Source organism: Bubalus kerabau, chromosome 17 (assembly GCF_029407905.1).
Source record: "Bubalus kerabau isolate K-KA32 ecotype Philippines breed swamp buffalo chromosome 17, PCC_UOA_SB_1v2, whole genome shotgun sequence".
Taxonomy (NCBI): Eukaryota; Metazoa; Chordata; class Mammalia; order Artiodactyla; family Bovidae; genus Bubalus; species Bubalus kerabau.
In genome coordinates this window covers 25,053,580-25,070,120 of record NC_073640.1, presented here as the reverse complement: position 1 = coordinate 25,070,120, position 16,541 = coordinate 25,053,580, and the positions used below count along the sequence as shown (strand labels likewise).

At 37.3% G+C, this 16,541-nt stretch overlaps 1 protein-coding gene and 1 long non-coding RNA gene across 7 annotated transcripts in view; one reads left to right on the top strand and one right to left on the bottom strand.

The window, feature by feature from the left end:
• RPGRIP1L (RPGRIP1 like) overlaps positions 1 to 2,585 on the top strand; it is a 95,487-nt gene extending 92,902 nt beyond the window's left edge. For all 6 annotated transcript variants that reach the window (XM_055553631.1, XM_055553630.1, XM_055553629.1 and 3 more), the window contains one exon: positions 1,225 to 2,585. In XM_055553631.1, coding sequence (XP_055409606.1) covers positions 1,225 to 1,337 — 113 coding nt within the window. In that variant the 3' untranslated portion in view covers positions 1,338 to 2,585. The remainder of the gene's footprint in view (positions 1 to 1,224) is intronic.
• Positions 1 to 16,541, bottom strand: part of LOC129632188 (uncharacterized) — a 36,263-nt gene that overhangs the window by 6,498 nt on the left and 13,224 nt on the right. The gene's annotated exons all lie outside the window — the stretch shown is intronic.

Genomic DNA, 16,541 nt, shown 5'->3' with positions numbered 1-16,541 from the left:
GACTCCTAAGCGCTCTCAGACTTACCAGGTCCAAAATTCTGGCCTTGAATCACTAGTAAGTATCCTGTTCATAGAAGGTGGAGTCTGAATCAGCAGCCCATTTCGCTGCCACCCCCAAACTCAGAGAATGATCAAACAATCTCCCTTTGGCACACCACTAAAAGCTGTGCCTCCTTCCCAGAGAAGCCCACTGACACTCAAAAATGCTACATCTCCTTTCCTGCAACATCTGTTCATAGATCCTCAAAAGGAGGCCATAGACCTTAAGATTCTGGGTCTGCCATTTTAACTTTCTTATTTCACATATCATCTGTTTTTTAATATTTATTTGGCTCTGCTGCGTCTTAGTTGTAGCATATGGGATCTTTAGTGGCAGCATGCAAACCCTTAGTGGCATGTGGGATCTAGTCCCCAGTCAAGGATCGAACATGGGCCCCCTGAATGGGGAACACGAAGTCTTAGCCACTGGACGGCCAGGCAAGTCCCACATATAATCTATTTTAAATGGAATGCTTTCCTTAGATAAATAAGCATTCCAAATTATGACCACATAATTTCTTTAGAGTGGGTTGCCATTCTGTGATTTGCTAACACTGTATGTTAGAACAGATTCTTCACTGTCAGATCTTGATCCCTTTTAGACTTTTTGTTTCTTCCTAATAAATTCTGATTCTATGTGGGAATCATTATCCTATAGCCTTTCCACTAGGTAAAGGTCAGGATCAGATAATTAGTTTTAACTCTACAAGCAGTGTGTATTCGTACATGCCTACATGCCATACCTCTGAAATATGTATGCTGCTAAGTCGCTTCAGTCATGTCCGACTCTGTGCGACCCCATGGACTGCAGCCTACCAGGCTTCTCCGTCCATGGGATTCTCCAGGCAAGAACACTGGAGTGGGTTGCCATTTCCTTCTCCAATGCATGAAAGTGGAAAGTGAAAGTGAAGTCGCTCAGTCATGTCTGACTCTTAGCGACCCCATGGACTGCAGCCTACCAGGTTCCTCCATCCATGGGATTGTCCAGGCAACAGTACTGGAGTGGGGTACCATTGCCTTCTCCCCATACACACATGACAAACTTTAATTCTTAGATTTCTGATACCAGTGAATTTTGGACTTTTATAGAGCTGTTTTCATCTTTTTGACTACTATTTCAGTTAGGCTTATCTCAAGAAAAATCTGTTGAATGATATTAACACTTTTCTGCTATTCTCTCCCTAGTTTTGGATGCCAGAGCAAGTGGTGGAGGTATTGGCAAGCTCAGGGTAACAGTCGAAGCACTCCATGCCCTACGGTCTGTCTACGAGCAGTTCAGAGATGACTTGGAGGCTTGAAAGAAACTGTTCCAGAGGCATCTCCTACTCCTGAGTAAATGCTCACATGAAAGCGCTTAGATGAGGTTTCCATAATTACTCTGGTGTATATAATCTATAATTCATGGCAAGCTGGGGCGGGGAGGACCGGGGTTTGAAGTGTTCATGTTTTGTATACTTTTTCATTTGTTTATTTTTCTATTCCCTTCTTCCCATGACTGCCACCCCTTGAGAACTTAAGTTCTCCACAGTGGGCAACACCTTCTCAATAATTTATACCTACATGATAACATGAGAAAGTCTATTTGCATTTTCAACATTTCCTTATGAAGAACTGAAACACAATTCCTATTTTTATTTTTAATAAGCAAAAAAGCATAAATCTTAGAAAACCTCTGAAAAAGAAATACTTTTATGTTATCCCTAATTGTCCCACTAAATGGAATGCCTATGATTAGCCTCATTAAGAGTTTTATACTGTGAAGATTTTATTAGAAGCACTATATGAAAATTACTTGGATTAATGTGTTAATTTTCCTCTTTAAAATGCTAATATCCATTTTATGCACATTAAAGCTCAGTATGCATTTTCTTTGATGCATGCCGTTTCTATCAATTAAATATAAAGAATGAGACTTGGCACCAACTTATTAAATCACTCCAAGTTTTGTTTTTCTTTCCTAAAAAGTATAGTTTTTCTTATTAATATTTGTATTGTTTTCAGATATTTGTAATGCTCATATGGATCCAGGGATGTGTGTATATAAAGAAGAAATATTTATACATGAAATTTACACTTTGAAAACTTAGCTTATGGCAGAGAAAGAAAATACTAAAAATATGACTCAGATTTTGATATGCTTAGTTAGACCTGAAAGGAGTATCTTTTTATCATTTTTTTAAAAATTTACATCAAGCTTGTACAATGCTCGGGTGTATCTGGATAACCAGATCCTTGAAAAGCAGCTCAGAAAGTTAATTTTCTAGCTTTTACTCAATCTCACTGAAGGATTTAATTGATATTTTTAATGGAGCTGTGAATCAATGCTGCAAAGGAATTGTCTCTAGAGGTCTAGGATATAATGCATTTCATTTTTTAATTTACTTTTTTATTTGTCATTTTCTTCAAAGGATTTTTATAGGCTGTGGGTTTTCACTGTTTGCAAACAGGCTATGTTCCTTCTTAAGCATATGTAAAGTATTCAGAGAGATAAGTAATTTATTAAAATCTACCTAATTTGCCGTGATATATTAAATCTCTGCTTCAGTGATCACAGACCATTTCATTTAGAGAATTAGGCATTCCCTCTTTGTGTGATTAAAGCTCTGGAAAATGAGTTCTTTGCTCCTATTTGTGAACATTCAAAGCCTGCTAATGGCAAGAAGATGGAATAGATTATGAGACAATTCATTACAGTTAAACAGAAAAAAAAAGCAGCTATAATGCAAAAATGCAAGTATGAATATCTGCATATAGTTTGAACCATCTGTGCTCTAATGGCTTCAATAATGACTCTCGTCTTTAAGAGGCTTTGAAATGACATCCGTACAATATTAATTTGTTGATGTACATTGTGGAACCAGTAGAGTATGATCTGACCACAGAAATCTATAAATTCTGTCTCTACCATTGGGCCTCCCTGTCTGGGGCCTGCCATCTCCAAGAAGAATCTTGCTCTCATCAAACTCGGCAAATCTTCATAATAACTCATTCCTCTGAAGCCTTCCAGAGACCACAAACATCTGCAGACTAAACCTCTCCAACCCTAGTAAACAGCCACATGTTTGTTGTCACTTCAGCTGGCTCTGAGCTCATCTTTTTGGCCTCTCTTTCTAGCTTTCTTTGGCTTTAAGCAGTTACAGTGTCATTAAGGCCCGTGATATTCCCTGCAGTAATTTAAAACAGCCGGATTATACCCTGGGATTAACTGAGTGGTTTTTGAGACATTTATTGTGGTATTCTCCCAGGAGGTTTGTATTATTGTTTTAAAACGTTACATCCCAAACTAAATGCCCTTTCTGTAGGGATAAGACTGGATTGTGCTGACTTCTTATGATCTCGAAGTGGAAAGGGGAAGTTTTTATTATAAATCTGTTGAGATCTAGTCAACTGTATAGAATATATATCTCAGCTGACATCAGAGCACTAGCCACATTCCTGTCATTTTCGTATGTACCATAACTTAAGATTCCTTTTCTAGTTTTGAAATACTCAGCCTCAAACTACATGAATTTTCACAAAACTCACTTTCATAAGTAGTTGAATAACTGCTGGCACATCCTGAAGTGGATAAGTGATCCTGGCTGCTTTAGACGGGTTTCTAGAATAGCTTTTCATTTTGTCTTGTGTTGAGCAGAGTTCATTGAACAGTTCCCCACCTTTTAGGATCAAGAGCAGTGTTTTTCTCTTGGTGAGCCAGGCTTGATCCATTAAGTATGCTTTGAGGGTAGAGGGGCCTGGCCGCACAAATGCACCCGTTTAAGGTAAGGCCTGTGTGAACTTACAGCTCTTGGTGTAAACGGACACAGTACACTCAGCACTTTTGGGGGCTGAAATGCTTTTAGTTTGGAAATATAAATAGAGATGTGATGTGGTATGTGGGAGAGTATATTTTACATGTTTTTTTGCCTACTGTAGTAGAAATGTCAAATTCCTAGCCACTGTCATGAGAAGCAGTTGACAAAAATAAGTTTTATGGTTTACAGTGTGGTTTACGTAGAGAACATTTCTCTTCACTCTCAGTTTCAACATGTTTTCTAAATTATCATGGTTTATTGCCGTTTAACTTAAATTAGTTTTTTTAAGAATAAATAGAGAATATATTTAATCAAATAAAGAACAGCCACGTTGAAATTCTGCTGTTGCTGCCATTCGCTCGTTACCACAAAATGCAAATAATTTCTGTGTATTATGAAGACGTGTGGGCCGAGAGTGGTCGTGTGATTGGGAAGGCTCTGCCTGCACCCATGTTCCCACAACAAAACATAAATTACTTTAGTAATCTGACATCAGGAGCTGTGACAATGAAAACCACTTCTTACACATGTTCTAACAAGAATCTGATTAACATTTCTGTGGATATGGAAAATAAGTTTTTTTAGTCAAACTGGCACAATTGCTGAATTTAGAATGATTTCCTTATGCTCTAGATATCGCAAAATGTGAATCATGTCTAAGAACAAATACAAGAATAAAATGTCATCTTTGGGTAGTACAGAACAACCAAGGGAGAGCTTCGGGGATATAAAATTATTGAGTGATTGACAATACCAGGATGATCATTCATCCCCAACTATGAGAGTACATTTTAATAAGTCACTCATGCCTGAAGGCCTCTGACCACCTTAGCAAAGAAAAACTAAACCCATGATTTATTACCGATTGGGCAACATGCCTAATTAGATCCATGAATGGGAGCAAAGGCAGCTTTCCATCCTCTTTGTTCAGAACAAAAACAACCCACGGGTCAACCAGAAAGCTAAAAAATATCAAAGCTACAGAAACAAGTGTTTCAAAATCTGAAAATTCAGAATGAGAAAACATCTCCTCATCCCCATCTCTTTTATCTTACAAGCTAGACTCTTCACTTCCATTTCAAAGCACCACCAGTGGACTGCACCCGGCAGTCTCACCTCCTGGGAAGCCGGGCCCGTGTTCCTGGTGCCGGCACACCTTTTGTTCTTGCCCTTTTCGTTTTCCCTGTAACATTGACTCAAATATTTAAACCATGTTTCTCCTTCAGTTTTTCTGAAGTAAAACCTGGTTCCCTCAGACTCTGAGCTCTTTTCTGTGGTAGATGCCTTTGGGCTTCTCCTTGCTTTTTGCCCTTTCTCACTCTTTATTGAGATGCGCCTTTCTCATCCCCATAACAGAATCAGCTCTCTCCCATTGAATGTCATCAGTTTTCTTTTTAAATCAGATGTACGTGTTGATCTTTATATTTCCGTCCTCTATTCTCTTCACACCTCTATTCCGCTGTGACGTTTCCTCCCACCTGTCTATCCCCCTGTTCATTTTTAGTTATTAGTCAAAGCGCATGTACTTCCTTCCTCTTTTCTTGTGCTCTAACCACATCTTTTTTTAAATTAATTTTTATCGTAGTATAGTGGCTTTACAATGTTATGTAGTTTCTACTGTACGGCAAGGTGAATCAGCTATACATATACATGTATCCCCTCTTTTGGATTTCCTTCCCATTTAGGTCACCACAGAGTACCGTGTAGGGTTCCCTGAGCTATATAGTCAGTTTTCATTACTTACCTATTTTAGACACAGTATCAATAGTGTATATATGACAATCCCAATCTCCCAATTAATCCTACTTCCCCTTTACCCCCTTGGTGTCCATATGTTTGTTCTTCTCTACATCTGTGTCTCTATTTTGCAAATAAGATTGTCTATACCATTTTTCTAGATTCCACATATATGCAACAATATACAATATTTGTTTTTTACTTACTTCACTGTGTATAACAGTCTCTAGTTCTGTCCACATCTCTACAAATGACCCAGTTTCATTCCTTTTTATGGCTGAGTAATATTCCATTGTATACATGTATCACATCTTTATCCATCCCTCTACTGATGGACATTTAGGCTGCTTCCACGTCCTGGCTGTTGTAAATAGTGCTGCAGTGAACACTGGGGCACATGTGTCTTTACGGTTTTTCTCTGGGTATATGCCCAGGTGTGAGATTGCTGGCTCATATGGTAGTTCTCTTTATAGTTTTCAAGGAACCTCCCTACTCTTCTCCACAGTGGCTGTACCAATTTACATTCCCACTCTAAATGCTTCTTTAGATACCAGCGTCTATGACAGTTAAAATGGCCTTCCCAAAACATGTCATTGTGTTAAGTCTTCTCTTAATTTAACATAACAGGGGCACTCTTAGCCATTATGAAACTAAGGAAACAGCAGGCTAATTTTTATGTCTTTGCTTCTTGTACCTTTTTACAGTGAAGTAACAGAAGCTGAAACTCAGAAAGCTCTTATCACTGATAAGAAGCTGAAACATAAGGTGTTTTTAAGAAATTTTAAGGAAATGTGTCATTAAAAATCAAGCTATATATTCTATAAATGTGTTTTGTCATAGTTTACACATCAGCATTAACAACAGAAAAAGTAAGAGAAATTTTGCAAGAAAACTTAGAGACTACAATACAGCCTAAAGACTGGGGAGACTTTTCTAACCAAGAGAGGAAAGAAAAGCTATAAAACAAGAGATAGAAGCATTAAATATGTAAAACATTAAGGTACAGTGACAGTTTTAATATCAGACAAAATCTAATGCAATGTGGAAAACAAGAGACAAGGATTTTATACTGTTAAGGGAACAACAGGTCAAAGATGTAGCCAACTTGAATACATGCACGCATGCACGCACGCGCGCACACACACACACACACACACACACACGCTTCCCAGATGGAACAATGGTAAAGAATCCACCTGCGTTCAAGCACGCACACACGCTATAAATCCACCTGCCAGTTCAGGAGATGCAGGTTTAATACCTGGCTCAGGAAGATCCCCAGGAGAAGGAAATGGCAACCCACTCCAGTACTCTTGCCTAGAAAATGCCATGGAAAGAGGAGCCTGGTGGGCTACAGTTCATGGGGTCACAAAGAATCAGACACGGCTTACCAACTGAGCACACAGCACACACACAACACACACACAAATATATATATATATATATATATATACATACACACACATACATACACACACACACACATACACACACACACATATATATTTACACACATATACAGTAAATATTTCACAATATAGCCTCAAAATTCATGAAGCAATAACTGACAGAACTATAATGACTACATGGGTTTTAATAGTTTAATTCTCAAGAAAGTGATATATCAAAAATAAGAAAAAGTCTAGATTTATTCAGTATGATTACTAAACTCAAATGGATATAGAATGCATGTAAAACATTCAAAGAAAAATTAGCCATGTACTCAACCACAAAGGAAGTCTCTTTTTCCAAAGAATCAAAATCTTAGAATTTGTTTCTGAACAAAATGCAGTGAAATTAGAACTGAATAGCAAAAGGCTAGCTAAAAAATAATTTCATCTAAAAGTTCAAAATATTGGTTTTTATTGTTCAGGGTTCTACTACAACAGGAAATAACCCAGTCCTACAACATAACTAGAAGAAAATTCTACAAACTTCACTTTATGTGTAAGTGAGGGAAATAAACATCAGCTCAGAAGCCCCCAGTAGAGGGTGCGAAGGGCAAGGGTTAAGCATAAGAGAAGCACCTGTGACAAGATTCTGGTGGTGGCAGAACACAGAACTAAGGTTCTCCCAGGAGACAGTCCACCTGAGAGAGGAAATACCGAGAACAGGCCTGAGGCTTGGTGAATCAAAGTACTGGTCACTGGGGAAGTGAATGGAAGGGGCTGGAAATGCAGAGGACCAGAGGCAGCAGTCTTGGAAAGACACCTCTTCTGGAAGAGAACGGGGCATTTTGGAAAGGGGAGGTCTCCCTTGGAGGCATAATAGTGAAATAAAGAAGGAACCAGCTGAAACTATGGGCCCCAGAGAAAGAAGATGGCGTCATTATCTATGTCCGCGTGTGCTAAGTCACTTCGTTCATGTCCAGCTCTTTGTGACTGTATGGACTGTAGCCCATCTGAGGCTAGCCCCTCTGTCCATGGGATTCTCCAGGCAAGAATACTGAAGTGGACTGTCATGCCTTCCTCCAGAGGATCTTCCCTACCCAGGGATCGAACCTGTGTCTCTTAATATGTCTCCCGTATTGGCAGGCAGATTCTTTACCACTAGCACCACCTGGGAAGCCCCATAGAAGGTCATTTATTGTTAAAAACTGCACTTCACTATAACAACAATAGAGGACACACTTAACCTAAGAAGTCTTTAGAAACCACCCAGATTCCTCCCCACCCATATGATTATCTGCCTTGGCTAGTCCAGGGAAATCCAAATCAACTTTTAATTAAAAATAGAATCTTACAGCCATTTTCCATAAGGAAACAATGAGAAAACTTTTCAGCAGGATGGAGTTCTACCCCAGGAATGGTAAATTTGATAGTTTGGATCACCCTTCCTGTTAAGAGCAACTTGGGAAGTTCATTTTACATAAGCTGTAAGAAATTATAGGAACAAGATCTGGGAACAGAGGAAAGCCCAGAAAGTGAGCTAACCCCAAAGGCTGCTTTTCTCCTAGATGCAGCTGCCAATCTGAAAGCATGGGTAACAGGTTCAGAAGCTGAATAGAGCTTCCAGCAGACTCACAGGGCTCTGAAGAATAAAAATTGTAATCCAGGGTCCACCGAAGACTAAGAGCCCCAGTAAATACCCCAGACTCAAATTATATATTTCTACATTTTTTTTTTTTTTTACATACAGTGGTTGGTACACATATAAAATTAACTAGGCACATAAGGAGAAAAGACCACATGACTGAAGACTAAGACAACAGACTTGAAACACACATAAGTAATTCAGATAATGGGATCATTGTCTATGAAATTCGTCATGAACTTGGAATTCATTAAGTGGATATTCAGCAAATCAGACACAATTGAAGAGAGACTTAGGAAACTTAAAAAAAATTAAAAATCCATTTGGATGCATGGAAAGAAAAATGGAAAATACTGAAGAAAAAAAGAGGGAGCAGTTAATAAACCTTGGATTGTATGGAAAGTTATACAGGCACTCCTTGGAGATATTGCAAGTTTGATTCCAGACCATTGCAATAAAGTGGATATCACAATAAAGCAAGTCACACAAAGTTTTTGATTTCCCAGTGCATATAAAAGTTATGTTTGTAGTATACTGCAGTCTATTTAGTGTACAATAGCATTATGTCTAAAAAAAGTACATACCTTAATTTAAAAATATTTCATTACTAAAAACTGCTATCATTTGCGCTTTCAGTGAGCCATAATCTTTTTGCATAGTAACACCAAAGATAACCGATCAGAGGTCACTATAACAAATAAAATAAAATAATAGTGAGAAAGCTGGAAATATGAGAATTATCAAAATGTGACACAGACACAAAATGAAAAAATCTTGTTGGGAAAATGGCACCTTGGGAAAATTATCAAGTCAAAAGATCTGATCAATATAGCCTCAGTTTGTTTAAAAAAACCACATACACGCAATATCTGCAAAGCACAGTAAAATAAAACTAAGTAGGCCTGTACACATAATTGAAGTCCCAAAGAGGAAAAAAAAAAAGAGAATCAGACTCAATATTCCAAAAGATAATGGCTAAGAATTTTCCAGACTATGCATAAGACACAATTAGAAGAATGAATTAATCCTATATGCTCAAGTTTGATAAAGAAAGTTATTTGAGGTACATTGTAGAGAAACTGTTGAAAACCCAAGACAGAAAATCTTCAAAGTCAGAGACCACACTAAGACTGAGAGCTGACTTCTTTACTGAAACATTGGAAGTCATTAGAAAAAGAGTATGAAATACTTCTTGGGCCCTACCTCACATTCTCCTTCCCATCTTTTATTCCCATCTTCTCCTCTCCATCTTTTATTCACAACCAAAGAAGTTAACTCCCCAGGGAAGCTCTTGACCAATAGGAGTCAGCAGCCAGTGGAGATGGAAAACCCTGAAGGGCATTCTATAGAATTCCAGCAAGAATAAGTCCCACCACTTACAGAGGTGAGCAACTTGGAAATACAACTTTGCACTGGCGTTTTCCTTCTACTTTACTCCTCCCAGGCCCTCCTTCCTCTTCCTGGGACCATCTCCCAAATAAAGTTGCGTGCTCAGTCGCTAAGTCGTATCCGACTCTTTGCGACCCCATGAGTTCTTGTGACCCCGCCAGGCTCCTCTGTCCATGGGATTTCCCAGGCAAGAATACTGGGAGTGGGCTGCCATTTCCTCCTGGGGATATTTCTGACCCAGGGATAGAACCCACGTCTCCTGAACTGGCAGCAGATTCTTTACCACTGAGCCACTTGGGAACCCAAATAAAGTACCTGCCTGCAAGTCCTTGTTTCCGACCCTGCTTTGGAGGAACCTAGGCTAAGGGTAGCTCCCAGGAATAGCCCTAGAAAGCAGAAGATCACGATGGGACTCTGAAGCTGGGTTGCTCACTCATCAAATGGCAAAAAGGGTGACATGATTTATGGTAAGTGGTGTGATATACCCTACCATGTGGTAGATTCTTAATTATGGTGGATTAAGATGGTGGGGGGAAAAAGTGAAGCATGGTTATCAGCTATTTACTTTCTGAATTTATATTTCAACTTTGTAAGTTTAAAAAAACTTCTCAATAGATGCAAAACTCCAGAAGAAATAAAACCAGCCCTGATGCCAAAAGAAAATGTTGATTCAGTATTTCAACATGAATTAAATACAATTTAGAAAGAAACTGCAGATAGGAAAAAAACAGATTGGGAGTTTAAAAACTCAAACTATACAAACTGGAACTTATAAAATCGGAACTGATGTTAGGAAAGAAATTGAAGGGAAAACAAAATGAATCTTGAAATGACTAAATTATAATGTACCTAAGAGAAAATAAATATGGCTGAGAATAGACTAGGGATGACAGTGGATAGAAGTGAAAGGAGCCAAGAAAATTAAAGAAATAGGTAGAACCAGTGAGAAAATGATAGTTTCAGTATAGACAGGCAAACTTAAATAAGTTTTCCTGAAATTAAAGAATACCTGAATCTACATATTGAAAGGGTCCACCAGGTAGGAAAACTACTTCAGAACAGTCAACTCTGAAATATATCCTAATAAGGAAACATTAAGGTTAAACAAAAAAATATCCTTTGGTCCCCCAGGCCAAAAAAAAAAAAATCTCATATAAAGAAAATAAAATCTGGTTGGCATTAGATTTTGCAAGAGCAACTCACAAGACAGTCGTAAAATACTGATCAAAAAACTCAAATGAAGAGAAAAACAAGGATTATTTTTTTTATCCAACTTGGCTAAGAAAATCGATTTTTATTATGATAAAATTCACATAACAAAATTATTTTAAAATGAACAATTCAGTGGCGTTTAGTACATTGTTGTATAACCATTATCTCTAGTTTCAAAACACTTTCATATAAAATCCTGCATACAGTAAGCATTTATACCCTATTACCCTCTCCCCAGCCCCTGGAAACCCCTAATCTGCTTTCTGTTTCTATGAATTTACCTATTCTGGGGCTTCCCAGGTGGTGCAGTGGTAAAGAATCCTCCTGCAATGCAGGAGATGCGAGAGATGCAGGCCTATCCCTGGGTCAGGAAGACCCCTGGAGGCGGATCTTCAACCCACTCCAATATGCTTGCCTAGACAATCCCATGGACCGAAGAGCCTGGCAGGCTACAGTCCATGGGGTCACAAAGAGTCAGACATGACTGAGCATGCACACACCTATTCTGGATATTTCATATAAATGGGGTCATACAATATGTGACCTTTTGTGTCTGGTTTCTTCCATTTAGCATAATGTTTTTGAGATTCATCCATACTGTAACATTATCAATACTTCATTCCTTTTTGTGGCTGAATAATATTCCATTGTATTAAAAACCACAATTTGTCTATTTATCCATTGATGGACATTGGGATTTTTGCTGCCTTTTGGCTAATGTGAACATTGCTGCTGTGAACATCTTGGTACAAACATTTGTTTGAGTACCTATTATCAACTCTTTGGGGTGTAAATCTGGACGAGCAATTGCCGCGTCATGTGACAATTCTGTTACTTCTTCAGGAACTGCAAACTGCTTTCCACAACAACTGACCCATCTTACATCCTCACTAGCAGTGGTGTGCATGTGTGCATGCTAAGTCACTTTAGCTATGTCCGACTCTTTGCAACCCTACGGACTGTAGCCCACCAGGCTCCTCTGTCCATGGGATTCTCCAGGCAAGAATACTGGAGTGGGTTGCCATGCCCTCCTCCAGGGGATCTTCCCAACTCAGGGACTGAACCTGTGTCTCTTAAGTCTCCTGCATTGCAGTCGCCACCCGGGAAGCCCTCTAGCAATAGTCAGGGGTTCCAATTTCTCCACATCCTTGCAACACTTGCAAAGACTCAAAATATTAAATTTTTCATAGTCATTCTTATGAGTGTGGGGTAGAATCTCATTATAGTGTTTTTTTTTAATTGAAGGATAATTGTTTTACATAATTCTGTTGGTTTCTGTCATATCAACATGAATCAGCCATAGGTATACATATGTCCCTTCCCTCTTGAACCTCCCTCCCATCTCCCTCCCCATCATTATTGCTTTGATTTCTGTCTCCCTAATGACTAATGACGTTGAATATCTTTTCATGTGCTTCTTTACAGAAAAAAAATTTTAGACAAGAATTCCGGGAGTATTGTACTATTAAATCCTTCCTGAGGAATCTACTGAAAGACCGCTTTGGTCCAACTAAAAGACAAATGATGAAACTGTTAAAAGACTGGTGGTAAGCACTGCCTGTAGCTAACTATAGGGCAACAAGATGGAAAATAGTATGCAGCAAAAATTATGTGCTCTGATAAGGTAGATTTAACACCATTTTATAAAGAGGGGAAGCGATAAAAGATATGCAAAAGTAGAATAAATTCATTTTGGTTTCACAAAGATTAAAGGTGAGAGTCAAAGGTATCATTTAAAGCAGACAGATAGCAGAAGCCTAAATAAAGCAATCATGGGCATTATATAAAGATATTAGTGAAAAGATAATTACTAAAACAAAACCCACAAATCATTCTAATCACCAACATTTTTAAAAACTGTAAGGTGAAAAGAAAACAGACCAGAGAATGAAAAACACATAGTAAATACAGCACAAAACAGTAAGAGCTAAGACCAAGTATTTAAGTTATAATAATAAATGTAAATGATCTTAACTAACTTGTGAGAAAAGATTTTCAGATCATCTTTCAAGGAAAAATTCAATTCTATACTGTAAGAGACACTCCTAAAACAAAGTGCAATTATTAAAAGGGTAGGTAAAACTATAACCAGGCAAATGCACATAAAGAAATCAGAGTCTGTGAAGTTGATATTTGACAAGATGAAATTCATGGATGGAATAAGGCTCAATGAGACAAATAAAGACACTTCATAAAACTAAAAGCCATAATTCATAGTGAAGAAACAAGAGTTACTAATAACTGCATCGAATAACACAGCAGCAGCCTTCATGCAGAATACAGAAGAGAAACACATGGAACTATATTTAGAAGAGCCTTGTAATCCATTCTTAGTTCAAGACAGAGCAAATGGGCTAAATAAATAAACATGTAGAAAATATAAACAACATAATTCCAGGGTAGATCTTATGAATACACATTGACGCCTTCACCCTTATTAAAGAGAATATTTTTTCTTTTCAAATACATGGCACATTCATGAAAACTGACCATATGTAAGGTCACCAAGAAAACATCAATAAGGTTTTTTAAGTAAAAATAATGCAAACCAACATTACAATGTGATAAGGCTTAAATAAAATAAAATGGCACAAAGTCTTTTCCATCTGGAAAATTTTCAGTTATTAAACAATTCTTTAGCCAAAGGGGAAATACAAATTGAAATTAAACAATTTCTTTTAAAAATAATGATTATGACAACAGTATGTATCAGAGTCTTTGAAATACAATTAAAGCAAAGGTAAAAAGAATACATAGATTAAATATTTATAAAAATCAAAATGAAAGTAATAATAAATGAATTAAATACCTATCTCAAAAATTAGAAAAGGAAGTTTAGAAAGTAGAGAGAAGGAAATAGCAAAGATAAAAGCAGAGGCAATTGAGTTAAAAACCAAATAGAACTAATAAATAAAAAGATCTTTCTTCGAAAAAAAATCAACAAAATAGATGTAATCATTATAAAAGAAAGCAAGCACAAGTACAGACTAAAACATGATAACTGGAGATTTAACTCTTGAATCAGTGGCTATTCTACAATATCAAGAATCTTAAATTGCACAATTCTATCCAGATACATTTGAAAACCTAGATAAAGTGGATGATTTTCTAGAAAATATCGTTTACCAAAATTAACCCTAGTAGAGATAGAAAGTTTAAAAGGTCAGTTTCCATAGAAGAAATATAATTGTTAAAGGGTTAATCCCCCAAAAGTACTAGACCCAGAAGGTTTTACAGATGAATTCTAAAATGCCTACAAAGACTAAATAATTTTAAACTATCTTTTTAAGCTATTCAAATTTTAAGCTATTCAAACTGTTTCAGAGATATAAGATGAGTGAAAATTTCCATAATCTTTTAAAGAAGTGAATATATCACTGTTTTGCAAACCCAATAAACATTGCAAGACATACTCAAAAGAAAACTGAAGACTAATCTCAGTTGTGAATATTGAAGCAAAAATCTTCCAAGTAAAATCTTACCAAATAAAATTGAACATAAATATATATATAAACATATATTTAAATACTCAGTTGACATGGGTTTGAGCAAGCTCTGGGAGATGATGATGGACAGGGAAGCCTGGTGTGCTGCTGTTCATGGGGTTGCAGAGAGTTGGACACGACTTGGTGACTGAACAACAACAACAATTTAAATATTAGTAATATATATATATATATATATATATATATATATAAATACACCATGATCAAGAAATGTTTGTTACAGAAATGTAGTGTGGCTCAAAATATCTAGAAAGAGACCCAATACAAACAAGAAGTCAGTACAGCAAAGGTGGCTTATTAAATAATAGAGAAAAGTAGACTACTCAGTCTCCAGTGCTCTCGCCTGGAAAATCCCATGGATGGAGGAGCCTGGTGGGCCGCAGTCCATGGGGTCGCTAAGAGTCAGACATGACTGAGCGACTTCACTTTCACTTTTCACTTTCATGCATTGGAGAAGGAAATGGCAACCCACTCCAGTGTTCTTGCCTGGAGAATCCCAGGGACGGGGGAGCCTGGTGGGCTGCCGTCTATGGGGTCGCACCGAGTCGGACACGACTGAAGCGACTTAGCAGCAGCAGCAGCAGACCACTCAGTCATGATGTTAGAAGCAATAAAAGGACACCTAGTAAAAAGTTAATTGGATCCCTACTCGTACCATAAAGCAAAATAAATTTTATAAATACATACATGTAAAATAACGAAACTATATATGCACTAGAACTAAACAAATAATTATTTTTACAGTTTCAAATGGAGATAACCTCTATAACACAAAATCCAGGAGCTATGAAATGAAATAATAATATATTTGACTACACAAAAATAAAATTTTCCTCATAGTGAAAGTGAAAGTTGCTCAGTCATGTCCAACTCTTTGCGATCCTATGGACTATACAGTCCATGGAATTCTCCAGGCCAGAATACTGGAGTGGGTAGCCTTTCCCTTCTCCAGGGGATCTTCCCAACCCAGGGATCGAACCAGGTCTCCCACATTGCAGGAGGATTCTTTACCAGCTGAGCCACAAGGGAAACCCAAGAATACTGGAGTGGGTAGCCTGTCCCTTCTCCCATGGATCTTCCCGACCCAGGAATCAAACCAGGGTCTCCACTGCAAGTGGATTCTTTACCAACTGAGCTATGAAGGAAGCCCTCATAGTCAAGGAAAAAAAATCATAAAATCAAAACAAATGAAAAAACTTGGAAAAATATTTGCTAAAAATGGAGCAAATAGCTAGTTTTCTTAATATATAAAGAGCTCCTAAAACAGTAAAAGAAAAATAGCATATAGAAACATGGGTAAATATTATAAATAATTTACAGAAAAGAAACTACAACTGACTTCATGAAGTGAATATAACATTACTGAATGTAATGATATTGATGGTGGTATTAAACATGGAAAAGACAGTCCACATGCTCATAATAACAAAAATGCAAATAAAAACCACAGTGAGATAAAATTTTTCAACTATCAGATTGAGAAGATGAAAAATTTTATAGTACATAGTGCTAACAGGGCTACAGGAAAGAGGCACACTCAAATATTACTAGTGGGAGGGTAATTTCCCACAAATGCTACAGTAATGAGTTTGGCAGTTCTATCAAAATTTAACATACACTTATCTTTTAATCCAATAATTCCACTTTGAAGACTTTATCCCAGAGTTGTATTTGCAAATGTAAGGAATAATATTGGACAAGGTTGTTTATTCCATCATTTGTTAAAAGAGGAAAAATTGGAAACACCCTAACTATCCAATTAGGAATTCATTCAATAAATTGTGGTTCTTATGGTCATGAAACTTAACACTATGCCACTATTTAAAAGGAG